The sequence below is a fragment of the Pleurodeles waltl genome, chromosome 7 (assembly GCF_031143425.1).
Source record: "Pleurodeles waltl isolate 20211129_DDA chromosome 7, aPleWal1.hap1.20221129, whole genome shotgun sequence".
Taxonomy (NCBI): Eukaryota; Metazoa; Chordata; class Amphibia; order Caudata; family Salamandridae; genus Pleurodeles; species Pleurodeles waltl.
In genome coordinates, this window is record NC_090446.1 from 1555044364 (window position 1) to 1555064599 (window position 20236).

A 20236-nucleotide genomic window follows, 5' to 3' on the forward strand; every position below is an offset into this window, starting at 1 on the left:
GCTTTAAGTAAGGACAGGTGGGAAGTGGAACAAAAAAAGGATGAGGAATTGCAAAGTGTGCTAACATTTTTGCGGGTAGGGTGGCCCAAAAAAGATTTATTGTCTGAAGGGAGTAAACATTTTTGGGAACTCAGAGCGGAACTATCTATAGAGAATGATTTAATTTTGAGGGGCAATAGGTTTGTTCCTCCTAAGAACTTACGTGCAAGCATCATAGAATTATGCCATGACGGTCATTTTGGGATAGTACGTACTAAAACAATTGTTAAAGAATATTTTTGGTGGCCAGGTATTGATACCGCAGTGGAGAGATTTGTGCGTAATTGCCATGTGTGTGCATCTGCTGACAAAACTTTACACACTTTGAGACCACCTATGGATCAGAAATTAGTTCCAGTGGTACCTTGGGAATGTGTGGCCATAGACTTAATGGGGCCTATTGGAGAACAGCAGGAGTATTTGGTGGTCGTCATGGACCTTTTTTCAAAATGGCCTGTGGTTAAAGTAGTTAAAAAGGCGGATACTGCATCTGTGTTGGAATGTTTGGACCAAACATTTTGTTCTGAAGGCATTCCGGCTTTACTCTTAAGTGACAATGGGGTACAATTTGTATCAAACATGGCTAAGGTTTATTTCGATAGAGTTGGAGTTCCACACAAAACCACTTCATTGTACAACCCTAGTGGTAATGGTTGTGTTGAGAGGTTTAACAGAGTGTTAAAGGGAGTCATTCAAGCAGCTATGAGAAAACACTACGATTGGCATACGGCTGTTTGGAAAGCGGTTTGGGCATATAGGGTAACAGAAAACGAAGTTACTGGCATTAGTCCATTTGTTGCCATGAGGGGTAGAAAGCCTAGGTGCAAGTTTAATCCAGCATGGTTATACAAATGTGGTATGGATTTTTGGTCTGTGAATGATGTACGTAAGAGGATGGAAAAAACGCAGGATAGAAGCAAATCATATTTTGATAAGGCTCATGGTGCGAAAAAAACCCAGGTCAAGGTTGGAGATTGGGTAAGAATTAAAAAACCTTTCAAAGTAGTCAAAGGTGAGAGCCAATATTTTGGACCGGAACAAGTAAAGGAGGTTTTACACAATGCTGTGAAGTTACAAAATGGAAAAGTGTGGAATTTGAAACAAATTGCATTATGTCCAGTAGTACATGAAGGTGAGGATGTGGAGAATCTAGAAAATAAGATGAATGACCCTTTTGGAGTGGATGATGGTGAGACTTATAACCCAGGCACACCAAATTTGAGAGACAGTAATTGTGGTACGTTTGGAAGTTCGTATAACGATTCAACCAGCGAAACGAACGGTGGCGATGAAATGGAAGGAATTGGTGAAGCAAGGGATCAAATTCAGAGTAAACAAGAGTCACAATTGGTTTCACAAGAGTTGGAACACAACCAGATTTTGGACACTGATAAGAGAAGAAGAAATTTACCCCTGTGGCTAAAAGACTTTGTTTTAGATTAAGGATTTCACTATTCAATATTTCTTCATTTGTATTTCCTTTTTGGGGTTCTTTTGTTCTATGTATTATTTTTTTTTTTTCTCTCTTTTATTGTATTAAGGAAGGGGGGGGTGTTGGAATGTAAGTCTTAGTCAAATCTTAGTGAACCAAGTCTTATTAAGGAAGGGGGATGTGTTGTGTTGGGATGTACTGTATCGTGGGTTGGAATGCACGAGAGGGTGGAATGTACGGGAGTCATGGGAACACCACGAGAGGGAGGTGGAACGCGGTGGTAACGGGAAGGGAGACGGTTGAGAAGGGCAGAGAAGGAATGACTTGTTCTTGCTTACGGCTTGCTAATAAAAGGAAAATACCACTTACGAAGTTGCTGTCTGTGTCCTGGATCGAAGGAGCACAACAGAAGTCTTCACAAAGCATGTATCCAGAGACATGCCCTTGAATGGATCTGCTCCTCCCTCACCCAAAGAACCCAAACCATCAACATGACCCTTTACTCCTCTGAAGCACAATAACTTATCTGTGAAGTCTTTCAGGGCTCCTTGCTCAGCCAGATGTGCTTCAACATCTACATGACGGCACTGACTGATGTCATACAGACATACAACATAAACACCATCACATACGCTGATAACACACAACTGATACTGACCTTCTCAGACAAAACACCCAAAACCTGGTACAAGTTTATCACATGTACGCCAACTGGATAAAATCGAACTGCCTCAAACTGACTTTGAACAAGACCAAAGTGGTGGTCTTCAGGAAAGAGGCCTCACCATAATACCCCACCTGGTGGCCCACAGACCTCAGACCCATCCCAATGCCTTACTCACAAGCAAAAAACCTCAGAATTATCATAGGCAACAAACTGGACATGGTCTCTCAAGTCAACACAGGAGTGTCGTCCTGCTTAAACATCCTAATAATTCTGGAGAAATTCTTGAAATGTCTACCAAACAGCACCAGGAAAATGATTAGCCAAGCCTTCATCACCAGCAGACTAGACAATGGAACACCCTGTACACTGGAATAACCAACCAGCTCACAAGAGCAAGCACAGTGCAACTATCTAAAAAGGCAGCAGCAGAAAAACTAGTCCTCAACCACCTACACCAAGCCCATATCATAACACAACTTAGGGAACTTCCCTGGCTCTGAAAAACATAGGTGCTCACTTCAAAGTCCTCGCCCACATCTATAAAGCACCCCATAACACAGGCTCTGCCTACCTGAATGCCACCTTAATTTCCATCAACCTTCCAGGTGCCTCCACTCAGCTGGTCTCTTAATAGTACCCACCACACACATATGCAAATGCAGAGCAGGAGGTAGTGTCTCCTCGTGCCTAGAATAACATCCCACAACACATCAGAGCCTCCTCCTCTCTTCTTGACTTTTGCAAGAAGCTGGAGACCTGGCTATTCGATGAAGCCCTTCAGGTCTGGCCTTACATATTAGCTTCAGAGCACCTGGATACTGAGGGTTGAAAAGCACTCTATTAAATACAAAATCATAACATAACACAACATCCATTAAGATCACCCCAGTACATTTAGATCCACTGACATTCCCCAGGAACATGAAGATCCCCTGATATTACTCTATACATGTAAACCGACCAAGATCCCCCAGTACATCAAGATCTCCTCACATCCCCTGTGTACATGTAGATCCCCACAATCACCTTGCCCTAAGGTGCTTCTGTTCATGTAGATCAGCCAGTATCTAAACTGCATATGTAGATCCCCTAGGAACCCCTTGCCAGATCTCTCAAAATTCATCTGCACAAATAGATTACTTATTATGCTTTTGTACCATGTGAATGCTCTGCCACCACATAGTTCTAAGGTCAATGAATGCTCAGTGCACATTTCTGAGGTGAATAACTGACTCACAACATTGTTTAACAACATTTGTCCAATATATAACAGAGAACTAAATACAACGCTTGTCTTAATTCTTTCAAAGAAATACTTGAATTACTTTTTTATTAGCTGTGAAAAGTAAAGAGCAGATAGATCCACCGTCATGTTCCATAGTGAGGCATTTCCTACTTTTATGAGGGCTAGTTTGGGTAAGTTTCAAGGATTAACCCCATACAAGGCCCAACTTCAGTGGTGTGGCTGTCATCCTTTGGTGCAGGATACATCTTCAATTTCTGTGATTAGACCTCCTGGAATCTCTGGGAATGGGTCACATTCCTCCAAATTAACACAGCCAAGAAATATCGTTTTAACAGGCTGAGCTGGGGAAAGACAAACAAGGGTATACATGTTTACATAATTGGGCAAATGGACAGACTGTAGTGTAGGATGTGGTGTAAAACTATGGCCCATATTTGTACTTTTGTAGCGCCGCATGTGAGCCACTTTTTGACGCAAAAGCGGTGCAAACCTACAAAATAAAATTGTGGGCCATAATTATACTTTTTGACGCACAACTGCGCCAACGCAGTTGTGCGTCAAAAATTTTGCGGACAGCTAACGCCATTCCAACGCACCATGCAGGTGCCCTATTTATGTAATGACGTTAGCCGGCGCTGCGGACTGGTCTGAGTAAAAAAAAATGACTCACACCAGGCAGCGCCGGCGTATGGGAAAATGGGGGTTGTGCGTCAAAAAATGGTGCAAGTCAGGTCTTAGGCAAAAATCAGGCCTCAAACCGGACTTGCGCCATTTATTTTGATGCACAACCCCCATTGACATGACTCCTGTCTTAGCAAAGACAAGAGTCATGCCCCCATGCTCAAAGGCCATGCCCAGGGGCCTTATGTCCCCTGGGCATGGTCATTGGGCATAGTGGCAGGTAGGGGGGCCCAAAATAGGCCCCACTATGCCACTTAATAAAACAGTTAAAAAATACTTACCTGAACTTACCTTTATTTCCCTGGGATGGGTTCCCCCATCTATGGGTGTCTTCCAGGGGCGGGCGAGGGTGGCAGGGGGTGTCCCTGGGGGCAGGGGAGGGCACCTCTGGGCTCCTTCCGAGCCCACAGATTCCTTAACGCCTGCCCTGACCCAGGCGTTAAAAAACGGCGCACAACAGGCTGTGCGCCGTTTTTTAAGGCCCACCCCCTCCTGTGCGTCAAAATGACACTGGGGTATAAATAAGGCGCACGGGCCTTTAAGTCATTTTTTGGAAGGGAACGCCTACCTTGCATATCATTAACGCAAGGCAGTTTCCCCCTTCCAAAAAATGACGCACATGGTGGAATTTTGACGTCCGCGGGTCGGGCGTCAAAGTATAAATATGGGGCAGAGTTTGCGCCGAATGTGCATCAAAATTTTTGCCACACATTCGGCGCAAACAGAGTATAAATATGCCCCTGTATTTTGTTAGTTTGCGCTGCTTTTGCGTCAAAAAGCGGTGCAAATGCGGCACTAAAAAAGTATAAATATGGGCCTATATGTCATCCACCTCTAACAAGCCAATCACTATAACACTACGTGAGTGTACGTTAACCTCTGTGCTCTACGTACCTCCAGAGGGGTCCACTAATCCCCTAAAATAAATACAGCTGGTCTCTGAGTCGGTGCACTGCAGCATCCTCACAAGTCCACACTCATAGCTGCCCACATGCAAGTAGGATGGGCATGACACACCGTTGGGTTTGTCCTCTCTGGCTGGAACTGTAAAGTCAAAAAGAAACAATTAGTTTCGACTTCAGGTGAAACCCTGGGTAGCCTCAGGACAGGGCAAAATAAGAGACCTTTGAAAAGGCAGGTGACTGTCCTCGACTAGAGGAATTTGGACAGAGTGCTTCACTTTTCAAGCAGATATGCATGGACTCACCTGCGACCTTTGACTTGTCCCTTGCGACCCATAGAACTACCTTTGCGACCCCTGGGGTTCAGTGGTTTCAAAGGCAATGCTCAAAACAGAAAATAAACAAAGCCTTGATGAGCACTGTTTACTCCCTGCAACTCCCACTGCCACCTGGGATATGACACTTTTAGGGCAATGTTTATGGCAAGGTGGCACAGGGCTTGTACTGGGGCACGGGGAACGGGCAGGAATCTGCTGTATTTAAGGCACACTGCACATTCCTGTACTTTCCCCCGTGCTGGTGCACAATGGCCTGCCCAGCGCCAACGTAGACACCCGTGCACCGTGGTGCAAGGATGCCTCTGTTGCATGCAGGATTGTTTTTGTGCATGAAGGGATATCTTCCGGCACAAAAACAATCCTTAGAGGCCGTTTCCTCCATCCGTGCGTGCTGCAGAACGCAGCGCACAGAAAGAGGAGGTGACAAGCAGAAATACAAATATTTCCCCTCATTACGCCGCTCCTGGGGAGGCGCGTCTTTTGAGTGCATTCCCAGGTTTACCAGGTTTAGTAAATGCAGAAATGTGTCAAACACCATAGGAGTTGCTTGGGAACGCCCACACAGTGCCCATGGTAATGCCTCAGGTGTGCAGAGTAGTGCTATGCAAGGATTTGTGCTGCATTGTATTCATCCAGATTTTGAAAGGCAGGTGAAAAGATGTGAGTAACACTTTCCTTATGTTCAAATTCGCTTCAGTTTATTCAAGATAAACATATCATGAAACATCCCAGCGAACAGACATCTTCTCTCCTTCTTCAACTGTCAGATCTCCCCTAGTTATAGTCACCAGGTTTCCCCTATGACATACATTCTACATAAAGATTCTCCATACAGAATGCAGGATGCCACACATCTTCCCCCCTTTATCAACTAAAGAAAGAAAAAGGAAAAAAACAACATCCAAGTAATCATGAAAACAAATAAATGGAAACACACTAAAATAAAGAAACATAAATACTAAACAAAGTCATCTAAAATGTTTGGCCGTTTGATAATTCTTGAAGCTCGTCTTGGTAAAGAATAATTGTCAACATTACCATGCTTTCCCACTGCACCATCTTCCTCAACTTCCTTTTCTCTACAAACATTTTCCACTTTGACCACCCTCCCAATATTCCAAACCTTGTGATCTTCAGTCCTTACAGCACTTCCCAGAACTTTCATAACTTTGAGAGGTATGGAAAATTTTGAATGTTCTTTTAAAAGTCCAAAGCGAGGACTTTTTACTCTGACAAAATCACCTACTTGAATCATTACTTTCTTCACTGCCCTTCGCTTATCAAATCTGATCTTTCTTTCAGCAGCTTTCTTAGATTCTTTCAAACATTTTTGCCTGTCATTACATAAAGTGTCAGATTTAGAACCAACCTTGTCATTTACCCAAGAAGGACACATCAACGTGTTAGGTTTTCTTCTTCTGAATAACTCGAAAGGTGAAAAACACGTAACCGAATGAGGAGTCAACCGATAGATCTTGATCTTACGTGACACTTCCTCCTTCCAGCATTTATTATTTGCCAAAGCCATTTGAATAGTTTCCTTTATTACTCTATTTAGCCTCTCCACCATACCATTGGTCTCAGGATGGTAAAGAGACGTTTTCTTATGTTTAATGCCTCTCTCACCTAAGAAACGTTCCATGTCTTGCGAAACCAATTGTACACCATTAACTGTGAGCATAGAGGATGGAAAACCTTCTCTGTCAAAAATATCATTGTGAAAGCCTATCACATCACGTGTTTCCACAGAGGTAGTGATTTTGAATTCAGGCCACCTTGAATACATGTCCATTAAAACAATTACATATTTATCAGAGCCAGAATGTCTAATCGGACCCAAAATGTCTAAAGAAATTTCTTGCCAAGGTTCTTTTGGTAGCTCCCTCACTTTCATGGGTTGAACCCTACAAGTTAAAGTCTTGTCAGCCTTAGAACACTCCGCACACTCCCTAACACATCTTTCAATTAAGACATCCATACCTGGCCACCAATACATGAGTCTCAACCTTTCTTTTCTTTTAGAAATGCCCGGATGACTATCATGAGCTTTAGAAATTAGATCATCTCTCAACTTCTCAGCAGGAACAAGCCTAGTTCCTCTCAATATGAGATCACCATGAGTTGACAATTCATCTCTGACTCTCCAGAATCCGCACAATTTCTGATCCTTCTTTTCAGTACCATCCCAACCACCTCTGATTTTACTAAGAACTTTCTGTAAAACCTCATCACTGACTAATTCTAACATCCATTCACTCTCCTTAATTACACCATCCCTGATCACACATACATCAAAATCATTACAATCATAAATGGAAACATCTTCAGCCTCTTCAGCCTCCGAGCTGTCACCTACTAACCTTGAACAACAATCTGCAAGGCTGTTTTCCACTCCAGGTATGTACTGGACATCAAATGGGAACTCTTGCAAAGCTACTACCCATTTCCTGATTCTACCAGATACAGCATCCAAACCCTTCCTTTCCAAGATCTCTTTTAACGGTTTATGGTCCGTTCTTACCAAAAATGTAATACCCCATACAAACTTTCTAAGCTTATTCACCGCCCAGAACACAGCCAACGCTTCTTTTTCGATAACAGAATAGTTGAATTCTGCTCCGTTCAAAGACCTCGATAAAAAGAGTATAGTTCTTTCAACTCCATCGTGTGTTTGTAATAAGACAGCCCCCAGACCTTGGGCACTGGCATCGGACAATATTACTGTATCATTCCCAGGTTCAAAGCTACTTAAGCTTGAAGCAAATTTCAAACTTTGTTTCATTGAAATAAACTCTTTTTCACACTCATTACTCCAGTTAAAGGTGACACCCTTCCTCACTAATTCCCTCATAGATGTAGTTTTGTCAGCAAAATGATCTACAAATTTACTATAAAACTCTGCCATGCTAAGAAATCTTACTACTTCATCTTTTGAGGAAGGACTGGAGAAATTAACAATAGTATCTACTAACTCTTTCTTGGGTTCTATACCTTTTGAAGAAATCTTGTGACCGAGATAGTCAATTTCATGAAGATTAAATTTGCATTTCTCAGCTTTTAAGGTCAAACCACTCTCTTCCAGTTTCTGAAGAACACGACGTACCCTTTCATTATGTTCTTCTCCATCCCTACCATACACAAGAATATCATCTTGATATATCTTAGTTCCTTGCAGTCCTTCAAGCAGTCTTTCCATAGCAGGTTGAAATACAGCCGCAGCTGAAGCTAAATTAAAGGGCATATGGATAAACTTGTAGGTACCGAAAGGAGTGACAAATGCTGTCAAATTTTGAGAGTCCTTATGTAAAGTAATCTGGTGGTAGGCAGATGTTAAGTCTATAGATGAGAAGCAATTCGCATTCCTAATAAAGAAAGCATTTCATTAATGTTGGGCAAAGGGTAATGATCTACTACTATGCATTTATTTAGTTCTCTTAAGTCAATGCAAAGTCTTGGATCACCATTGGCCTTCACAGCCATAACTACTGGGGCCAACCATTCAGTGGCTTCCACTTCCTCAATAATGCCATTCTGTTTTAGTTTGTCTAATTCTCCCCTCATTTTTTGTTTGACCATTAAAGGTACACCTCTTACTTTACTGACCACAGGTGTAACATTTTCCTTCATCTTAATTTTATGCACATAACCTTTCATACATCCAAGTTTGTTTTGAAAAAGATCTGGAAATTCTTGCTCATATGATGGTCTCTGATCATTAGTATTGATATCACCTTCTTTCACAATGTGAATACACTCATCGTTTTTCAATTTTACAGATGGGCATTCATTAGGGTCAAGATACACTCTTAAATCTTTCTGGTGTAACCAGCTAATGAGGGAATCTCCTCTCATAGAAACATAGACTTTACCAACTGTAAACCTATTTTTGAATTGAATTGAGCCAACAAAGTAACCTAATAACTTAATTGGTCTACCACTATACCCTTTGGGTGAAATATCTGGTTTGGAAAGTTTCAAAGAAGTTCTGAGGTGTTTTTCAAATAGAACCCTAGGAATAAGTGTAATCTTTGCTCCAGCATCAAACATCATAGGAATATGCACCCCTTCAATTTGTACAATTTCTATTGGGCCACAGATACCATTTCTGACCTGTAAAACGAATTCTTCCGGAGAATCTTCATCCTCTAGAGTTATCTCCTGAACTCTTTTTTTTTTTATGTCTGCACTCCTGCAACAGGAAGTAACATGTCCTTTCTTACCACACTTCTTACAAGATGCTTTCCATCCAACACAACCCTTAAAGTTAGCATAATGACCAAACTCTCCACACCTATAACACTTTCCTTGGAAATTTTCCTTCTCCTTATTAACTTTCGAATTCTCCTTCACCATTTTCTGAGTTTTCATTCTCTCTTGCGGGTTCTTCCTCTGACTAACAAAGTGTACATCATATTCTCTCTCAGCAAAATGTGTTCTCTTAATTTCTTCAACGCAGGCTGAACTATGTTCATGCATCTTAGCAATTACAATTACTTCACTAAGAGAAGGGTTATCTTTGTTCCAAAAGGACTCTCTTGCTTTCTCAATGCTACAGCCCAACATGAACTGGTCTCTTAACCTTTCTTCTTTATTACTCCCAAACCCACAAGATGATGCTAATTTCCTTAAAACTGTGGTGTACTCTTCTACAGATTCACCTGGGTGTTGAACCCTTTTCCCAAAGTGATATCTCTCTAACACTGTTGAAACTTTAGGTAGATAATGTAAATCAAGTTTCTTAATACAAATCTCAAAATCATTGAGCTCACTCGCATCCTCAACAGAAAGTTCAGGAAGATTCTCAAAAACCTCCTGACCTTCAGCCCCTAGGCAGTGTAACAAAAGTGACATCTTGCGCTCAGCACTCAACGAAGTGCCACAAACTCTTGCATAATGTGCAAATACACATTTCCATTTTTTCCACGGAAGTTGTGGTTCACCAGGGGAAGGTAAGAAAAATGGAGGACAAGTTACATTCTGCATACTGAATTATTATCACTTTAAATTATCAACGCTTGTACAATTTAAAAAAAAAACAACAAAAAAAAACTTCTTACCAAACACTCTAAATTAATGAAACTGTAGAAAACGTTTTGCCCTTTGTGAGATATAAATCTACTTAAAACTATATATCATTTCCAAGTAAAGAATTTCTCCTTTCCGTGTTTTAAGCAGACTCAGTTATACAATTGCTTGTACAAAACAGATTCAGTCATAAACTATTCCCCAGCTCCAGGAAGCATTTTCTTTACGAGAAAGTACTTTCTTTATGAGCCTAGGACTTCCTGTGCACAGCGCCACCGTCTGGGACACGGAACAAAATTGTGCTTTGCAGGGCTGACTGACAGATGAATTGCTGTTACACTTGATAAGCGTAGGACTTCCTGTGCACAGCACCACCGTCTGGGACACGGAACAAGTGTTGTACTTCGAAGGGCTGGCCGACAGATGAACTGCTGTCACACGCTGCGCTCTCCCCTCAGGCTGGCTGGATTGCCGCTAGGTGCCGCGACAGCTCTCCTGTTCTGCCGCACCGAGCCGGGCCGCCGCACATACCGCGGCCGCTCTCCCACACTAACACAGGTCGGAATGACCGAAAAATGAACTGCCACTTAACGCCCCGGCAGCTCAGCAACACTGCGTTGAGCCGCAACGGCCAACAACCTGAGTCTTCGCATCTCCCCGCACTGCGTTGAGCCGCAACGGCCAACAAACTGAAACTTCGCGTCTCCCCGCTGCAGCTTTCACCAGCGATAAACCGCTGCCACAAACTGTGAATGTGCCATCCTACACCACACAATACATTGGACAAAGATTTGTGCAGCCGGCAAACTGACGCTCAATGAAGACTCAGGAACCACGCAGGCCTCACAAATCCAGAAGCAGTGTTGGGGTGTCCATGATGGGTTCTTCTACCTCGTCGCCAATGAAAAGATGTGAGTAACACTTTCCTTATGTTCAAATTCGCTTCAGTTTATTCAAGATAAACATATCATGAAACACCCCAGCCAACAGACGTCTTCTCTCCTTCTTCAACTGTCAGATCTCCCCTAGTTACAGTCACCAGGTTTCCCCTATGACATACATTCTACATAAAGATTCTACATACAGAATGCAGGATGCCACAGCAGGCAAATTGGCTTTGCGTGGCATCAAAAATCTGACTTGGTTTGTGTCACACATGTACAATGTTGCGTGGTATAAGCATGACGCAAACCTCTTCTAAATATGCCCCTAAATTCATTTAAACTAATACATTCAGCAGCACAATCTCTCTTGATTAAATTAAATAAAAATAACCTACAATTTAAACAACATGTTTCTGATTTTTCATAACTTCAAACACATGTGAGAAGATGTGTTTGAATGAAAACATCACCCATGTGATGTGCCTGGTGAAAGAAGTGTACACTAGTGGAAGCATTAAATATTGACAGCTTGTGGAACAATTTGGAATCCCAGTGTTTCTTTTTCCATCAAGCACATATTTTTATTTGCAGAAATGCGGAATGTGCCTAACGTGTGAACACCCTACTTAATAGATAGGTGGTATATAAAATATATATATATATTTTTCTGTGCTAGTATCCGTAATGTTATTATGTAGTTTTGTGCATAATGGGTTCTTAATGTGAGCAATGTCAATTATTGGGATATCTTCCGGCTGAAGGCCATGTGACTTCACTTCTTTGGAGGTTGTGTGTGATGTCACTTTGATGTTATTGTGTCAAAGGGGGGTGTCATGTCAGCCCTGTCATTTTCGTGAACTGACGTTCATGAAGGTATGATGCCGATAAAATAATACTTCTCTTTTAACCATTTTAGAAACTAAATAAAAAATCCGGAAAGCACATGGGAGGAATCAAGCACATCAGCACACATAGGGGGTCATTCTGACCCTGGCGGTAAAAACGACCAACAGGCTGGCGGTGCTCCCATGGGCATTCTGACCGCGGCGGTACAGCCGTGGTCAGAAACGGAAAACCGGCGGTGTACCGCCGGTTTTCCGCTGCCCTGGGGAATCCTCCATGGCGGCGCAGCTTGCTGCGCCGCCATGGGGATTCCGACCCCCATTACCTCCATCCTGTTCCTGGCGGTCGTGGCCGCCAGGAACAGGATGGCGGTAAGGGGTGTTGTGGGGCCCCTGGGGGCCCCTGCAGTGCCCCCCGTAACAGGGCCCCACCATGATTTTCAGTGTCTGCCATGCAGACACTGAAAATTGCGACGGGTGCAACTGCACCCGTCGCACCCCTTCCACTCCGCCGGCTCCATTCGGAGCCGGCATCCTCATGGACCCCCATAATGCAGGTGTGCATGTCTTTATAAAATGCACATTAAAACTGATAGGTGAGGAGGCACTGAAATTAAGCGAGGGAGGGGCAGTGAAAATGAGGTTAGTGACGTCTTGTCTAACTGTCGAGGGATGCTATGAAAAATGAAGTCATGAGATTTGGATATCCAACAAGGTGTACGCCGAGCATATGTTCTCCACACGAGCATTTTCACCAATATTTTAAGAACTTTCCACTAGTAACTGTGGGTTCCCTGAAGGCCATCAGATGTTATCAGTTAAAAGAGTAGTGTGTATCAAAGTTTTAGATTTTGCTTTACAGTTTGGTCTCTCGTATTATTTAACGAAAATTACCAAGAAATGAAACCATTTGCAGCCACCTTGTTGGGTCTGGCTTAATAGTACAGTTGTCTCCACAACTTATTATTAACTACTCTTTGAAACATACGTGGAGTGGGCTTTGACTCTTCCCAGGGAAGTATTTCTCACCTCATGCAATTGGCTGTTCATGTAAGGTTCCTCCTTCTACATAGGTAATATTTTAGATTCCAAAAGTAATCTCAGTCATCAAACGCATTCCTTTATCTCAGACATGTATTTTATATATAAAAACAATCATGTTTCACTGCAGAAGGCAATTTATCTGTTTTTTCTGCACTTAAGTACCACACCTTATGGTGGCAAGCTCACAGTCACGTGTCTTTGCAGCCTCACTTCAGGTGCCCTTCCCTGAAGTCCTGCTACATCAGCAACAAAAGGCACTTCTTGGGCACCTTTAAGGGTCAGGCAATCCAATTGCAATTGTCTGATTGACTGGGTGGATCCCTCTCACGCAGTCTCCATGCACCAACTTTCAAGCATTGGCAAAGCTAATGGATCTATATTCCATTCTCTCTTTTCCTTATCATATCCTCCACCCCGTTTGATGCTGGTTAGAACACTTGGAACGTTTTCCCTTTCAAGATTCTATATTGTTTGTCGGGTCCAGTCTACCCAGGTGTGTAGAACCTATCGCTACATCAATAAATTCTACATTTCTACTATTTGCCCCCTGGATCTCAGTTTGGATTCAAGGACTGCACATTAAACACATTCCATAACTAAATTCCAGTTTTTATTGGTGAATGACCAAAATATTGTTTAAAAAATATTGTGCTGCAAGAATATTGTTTCAAAAATATTGGATCCTCCCCCCACCACTGCCAGCACTGCCACCAGCACCACTGCCAGCAGCAGCAGCCCCAGTGGGCAGCCGTCCGAGGCTGCAGGGGAAGGGCTGGAGCCTCCCCCCAACACTGGCAGCACCGCCACCAGCACTGCCACCACTGAGCAGCCGTCACCACCGGCAGGCAGTATTTAGTCCTACATCAATAGGCTGCTGTGCGGCCTGGCCCTGCAAAGCCTGTGGGTCTGACACCCAGGTGAGAGACTGTGACCTTGCACTCACCAAGATCTGCATCACAGGGCACAATGCCCCCTCCAGAACCAGTGGAAGAACCCATCCACTCACCCCATCCTTACCAGGATGAAGCACACTGGGCACAAGGCCCCCTCCGGAACCAGTGGAAAGAGCCATCTACTCACCCCATCCTCCCAGGATGAAGATCACAGGGCATGTTGCCCCCTCTAGAGCCAGTGGGCAAGTCACCCACTTGAGAGGTTGTGGCCTTGCCCTCCCCAGGACCAAGCAGTGGGCAAACCACCCACTTGAGAGACTGTGGCTTTACACTCCACAGGACATCGCACAAGGCATGTTGCCCCCTCCAGAACCAGTGGTGTTGTACCATCTTCTGGCTGAGGTGCCCCCCCCATTCCCCGTCCCCCTGAGGTACCTGTCTATTTTCGACCTGATGTCCCTGCAGTGTTGTCTCCGTGTTGTTGCAGGAGAGAGGTGGGGCCTTGGCCTATGTGTTGTGGCCCTGTGGCCCACGGACATTGAGGACTGGGCAGTGTCCCTAAATTTGTAAATATGTATATACGTTTGTATTTTGATGCACTTATTCATAGTATTTAATCGTATTACACTCACTTTCTTCAAATCATTTTGTCCTTGCATTATTTCTGAGAGGTATGGGGTAAATATGTAATGTTACTGCATCTGGTTGTGTGTATGGTGTTGGGAGTGGGGTTGTTGCGTGTTGCATGTGTGTGTCACTCTCTTTTTCCTCCCTCCTCCCTTTTGTGCTAGGTGCCAGTACTCACTGTGGTCGTCTTCACCAGCGTTGATGTTCATAATGCATCAGAAGGTAGATGAGCATGGGGAACATGCGCAGCTCAGGCTCCATGGTGTTGTGGTTGTTTCTTGAGTCTCCACAGGTGAGTCCTTTGACTTCTGAGCTCTGTTTCCACCAGGGTTTTTATGTAATTGGTACTGCCCCGGAAAAGGTGGCGGATAAGCCGGTCATAATAGAGTGGGTGGTACATTGTAAAGTGTCGGGTCAGTACGCAATCTTGCTTTACCCCTCGACGAGTTGGAATCGGGTCTGTTAAATCCCCCTGTCTTCCATCTCAATTGGGCATAGGTGTTTAGGTGAAGTGCTCTCAAGATATATTAGGTCAAACGGCACCCCATATCCTGCAAGTATTTCCCACAAGTTATCCCTAGGCACCAGGTCGAAGGCTGCCCTAAGATCTATAAAGGCAACATACAGGTGGTCCGTCTGTAGGGTGACATACTTCCAGCATAACATCTTGAAACGAAAGACCTGATCAACAGTGCTGATATTGCTTCTAAACCCTGCCTGGGCATCCTCAAGGATATGATTGTCCAATACCCATGCTTGTAGTTTAGCCAGAACCTGTCTGCAAAAGATTTTTTGAGAATTGTCCAACAGGCTTCTGGGTCTGTAGTTAGAGGGAACGTCCCTATTTCCTTTTTTGAATGTGGGTACAATAACAGCTCCTAGCTAGGTCGGTGGAATGGTCATGCCCTTCATTATAGCATTGTTCAATGCATTCAGGTAGGAGATCCAGACATCTGGGTGTGAGAGGAAAATATCGCCAGGAATACCATCCGGGCCAGGGGCCTTCTCTTTCTTCATTTGCATCAGGGCTACCCTGGTTTCAGCCTGGGAGAAATATGGGCACTCGGTCTCTACGTTAGCCTCCATCTCAGAAGAGTTGGAAAAAGCCTCCAGGCCTACCAAGCAATCCCTCTCAATTAGTTCCTCCCCATTGCTTTCATTGTGTTCCACCCCGACTTCACTGTACAGGGATCTGAAGTGCTGAACCCAAGCACTACCGCTTCGAGGTGGTTATCTATTAATTTTGAGCTGGATGCCACCAGTGATCAAAACATATTCTGATTCTTACTCTTAAGTGCTTTGGTAAGCTCTTCCCTCTGGGCCATCTCCTAGTTCTGTTTAGCCTTTTTTTTAGGATAGCCTTGTAGTTATTCCTAGCAATGGTTATTTTTGGCTTGATTCGCTGCTTCAGAGCGTCTAGGAGACCGAGCTTGGCCAACCGACAGTCTTTAATGAACCCTCCTGGGGCAACTTTGTTGGCAGTCCCTCTTTTCCTAATTTTAGTAAACAGAGGCCTAAACTGTTCCATGAGCTGACAGTGCACAAGAACCATATTGGGCTCATTCCCCCTTAACGATGTTACTTCAACTAGGTTATCCACAAATAGTTTGTATATTTTAGTCTGAATTTCCGCATTATCCATGACTTCTGCCCATTTCACGTTCCTCCTCTTATTAACTGTCTGTAGGGGATTTGCATGGACTACCGCTGACAGATTACAGCTAGTAAATATAGCAGGAGAGACTACAGCACTTAAGGCTTCATGATCGCTATCTGTTCGAGGGATAACTGCCATGTCTGTCAAGAGCGTCCACTTTTCCAGGTTGACCAGGAGATAGTCGATAATGCAGGGGATTATCGAACAGGTATTGCCATTAGCAATTATTGAGGTAACACTGAGTATTGTCTTTTATTCTATTTTATTGTGTAAACGTACTGTGTAACTATAGTGGTATTGAAGGAGCTTTGCATGTCATCTAGTTCATACTTGGCTGCTCTGCTACAAATACCCCTAGTCAGCCTAAGCTGCTAGAACACTGTCTACATTTCACTAATAAGAGATAACTGGACCTGGTATAAGGTGTAAGTACCTTAGGTACCCACTACAAACCAGGCCAGCCTCCTACATTGCAATTGTTTTACCACTTTGTTACTAGTGCTTTTCACAAGAAAAGTGTACTCCAATAATAAGAGCTATATACAATTATACCTAGCAGTCATTTTTTCACTTCCCAAAACTTTTTTCAAACTTTTTAAAAGTTTTACAAAGTTCTGAAAAAAAATTATTTTCCTCTAAAAAGATAGGTGAAATAGTTTACTTCTTACTCTTCTCTCTAACGTTTTCTATCACTATGTCTTCTGAAGAGGCTACCCCCCAGTGTTGTCAAGACCACTTATGAAAATCTTAATTTGAAAAGTCTGAGGGGTCTCTGTTTAGAAAGAAGCTTAGGGATTTGGAAGAACCCTAATAAGGATTTCCTCTTGAATCTCCTTTTACAAGATGACCAGGAGCATCCTAATGGTTATGTACAATCAGAAGGGGAAGTAGTGGGAGATTCTGACCATGTAGATTCAGGAGAGGGCCCTGAAGATGCAGGGGAGGTTCCTTCCACAGATCTTTCCCTTGACAAACCTCTTAGTGTAACTGGTAGTGGGAAGGGGTCACGCACAGGTAGGGCACCCTTCACACCTAGAGGCCAGGTCACTAGAGTAACACAAGTTAGAGAAAGGCCAACCTCTGCTCGTTCCCATGTCACTTCTGTGGAAGAAGTGCCCCACGTGTCCAACCCTGAGGATCAGTCGCTAGATAGGGGACTCAGAAAGCCAAGGTTGGCCAGACTGGCCAGAATGAGGCTGCAACAGTAACAGTTGGCCTTAGATAGGGAATCACTAGCTGTGGATAGGGAAAGACAGGGGTTGGTTCCCCATGGTGGCAGCAGCAGCAGTAGTTTCAGAAGTTCCAGTGTTAGAGAAAACACATTGCCACAGCATCACAGAATCCTCTCCCTGTGCAGAACCTACACCAGATGAGCTGGCAGCAGACACTGCTGACCTTTTAGGTGCATGGGGGCCTGCTAGGGAAGAGTCGAGTGTGGCACAGCAGAATGGCAATGTCAGTGATAGCCGTAAGGTGTATTGGGAAGACAACCTCCTATATACTGAGTCAAGGGGCCCTAAACCTGGAGCTGCCAGGAGATTGGTCATCCCTTTGCAGTATAGGGAGTTTCTTCTTACCTTGGCACATTACATTCCTTTGGCTGGGCATTTGGGCCAGAGTAAAACTTGGGACAGACTTGTTGCATTGTTTCACTGGCCTCATATGTCAGAGGACACTAAAGAGTTTTGTCGCTCTTGTGTGACCTGCCAAGCCAGTGACAGGACTGGTGGCACACCAAAGGCCCCCTTAATTCCACTCCCAGTGTTTGGGGTGCCCTTTGAAAGGGTAGAGGTTAACATAGTTGGGCCCCTTGACCCTACAACAGCTTCAGGCAATAGGTTTATCCTTGTGGTAGTGGACCATGCCATTAGGTATCCTGAAGCAATCCGTTTAAGGACCACTACAGCTCCTGCAGTGGCAAAGGCCCTCCTGGGAATCATTTCCAGAGTGGGTTTCCCTAAGGAAGTGGTATCAGACAGATGTGGTAACTTTATGTCTGCATACCTCAAAGCAATGTGGAAAGAGTGTGGTGTAACATACAAGTTCACTACTCCTTATCATCCACAAACAAATGGTCTGGTTGAGACGTTTAATAAAACTCTCAAAGGTATGATAATTGGACTCCCTGAAAAACTCAGAAGGAGATGGGATGTCCTGTTACCTTGCTTCCTTTTTGCTTACAGGGAGGTACCCCAAAAAGGAGTGGGCTTTAGCCCCTTTGAACTCCTCTTTGGGCACCCTGTGAGAGGTCCCCTTGCACTTGTTAAGGAGGGTTGGGAACAACCTTTTTAAAAGCTCCTAAACAGGACATTGTGGACTATGTACTTGGCCTAAGATCAAGAATGGTTGAGCACATGAAAAAGGCCAGTAAAAACCTTCAGGCCAGCCAGGAGCTACAAAAACAATGGCATGACCAGAAATCTGTCCTGACCCAGTACCACCCAGGACAGAAGGTGTGGGTATTGGAGCCTGTGGCCCCAAGAGCACTCCAGGACAAATGGAGTGGACCTCATCTCATTGTGGAGAAAAAGAGTGAGGTTACCTACTTGGTAGACCTGGGCACTGTCAGGAGTCCCATTAGGTGCTCTATGTCAACCGCCTAAATCCCTACTATGACAGGGCTGATCTCACCCTGCTCATGGCAACTGATGAGGGAGAGGAAGAAGAGAGTGAACCTCTCCCTGATCTCTTTTCCACCACTGAATCAGATGGCTTAGTGGAGGGAGTAGTACTTGCAGATTGCCTTACTGCTGAGCAGAAGGACAACAGTGTAAATTTCTTATGACAGTTTTCTGAACTCTTCTCACTGATACCAGGTACCACTACTTGGTGTGAGCATACAATCAATACTGGAGACAGTTTACCTGTCAAAAGTAAGATTTATAGGCAGCCTGACCATGTCATGGACTACATTAAACAAGAGGTACAGAAAATGTTAGACTTAGGAATGATTGAGCCTTCAGAAAGACCATGGGCTAGCCCAGTGGTGCTTGTCCCAAAACCTCACAGTAAAGATGAAAAAAGAGAGATGAGGTTTTCTGTTGACTATAGAGGGCTCAACCAAGTAACCAAGACAGATGCTCACCCTATACCCAGGGCAGATGAGCTGATAGATACACTGTCTGCTGCCATGTATCTAAGCACTTTTGATTTGACTGCAGGGTATTGGCAGATTAAACTATCAGAAGATGCTAAACCTAAAACTGCATGTTCAACCATTGGAGGGCACTATCAATTCACTGTGATGCCCTTTGGTCTGAAGAATGCACCTGCCACTTTTCAAAGGTTGGTGAACACAGTCCTGCAAGGGTTGGAAGCTTTTAGTGCAGCATATCTAGATGATATAGCTGTCTTTAGCTTCACCTAGGATGATCATGTGGTCCACCTGTGGAGAGTTTTAGAGCCCCTGCAAAAGGCAGGCCTCACTATCAAGGCTTCAATGTGCCAGATAGGGCAGGGGAAAGTGGTTTATCTGGGCCACCTTGTTGGTGGGGAACAGATTGCACCACTGCAGGGGAAGATCCAGACCATTATGGAATGGGCTCCCCCTACAAATCAAACCCAGGTGAGAGCCTTTTTAGGCCTCACAGGGTACTATAGGAGGTTCATAAGAATTATGGCTCCATTGCAGCTCCTCTTAATGATCTCACTAGTAAGAAGATGCCTAAAAAGGTATTGTGGACAGCTAGCTATCAAAAAGCTTTTGATGAGCTCAAGCAGGCCATGTGCTCTGCACCTGTCCTAAAAAACCCTTGCTACTCCAAAAAACTCATAGTCCGGACTGATGCTTCTGAATTGGGGGTTGGGGCAGTGCTATCACAGCTTAATACTGAGGGCCAGGATCAACCTGTTGCTTTTATCAGCAGAAGGTTGACCCCTAGAGAAAAGCGTTGGTCTGTCATAGAGAGGGAGGCCTTTGCTGTGGTCTGGGCACTGAAAAAGTTGAGACCATACCTGTT

The 20236-nt window shown here is 44.0% G+C and overlaps 1 protein-coding gene across 2 annotated transcripts in view; it reads right to left on the minus strand.

Moving 5' to 3' along the window:
- Positions 1-1883: 1883 nt before the first annotated feature.
- Positions 1884-20236, minus strand: part of LOC138247473 (phospholipase A2 inhibitor and Ly6/PLAUR domain-containing protein-like) — a 725203-nt gene continuing 706850 nt past the window's right edge. For both annotated transcript variants that reach the window (XM_069202094.1, XM_069202093.1), the window contains exons 4-5: positions 4960-5109; positions 1884-3725 (exon numbers count right to left, since the gene is read on the minus strand). In XM_069202094.1, the coding sequence (XP_069058195.1) occupies positions 3607-3725; positions 4960-5109 (269 nt within the window). In that variant the 3' untranslated portion in view covers positions 1884-3606. The remainder of the gene's footprint in view (positions 3726-4959; positions 5110-20236) is intronic.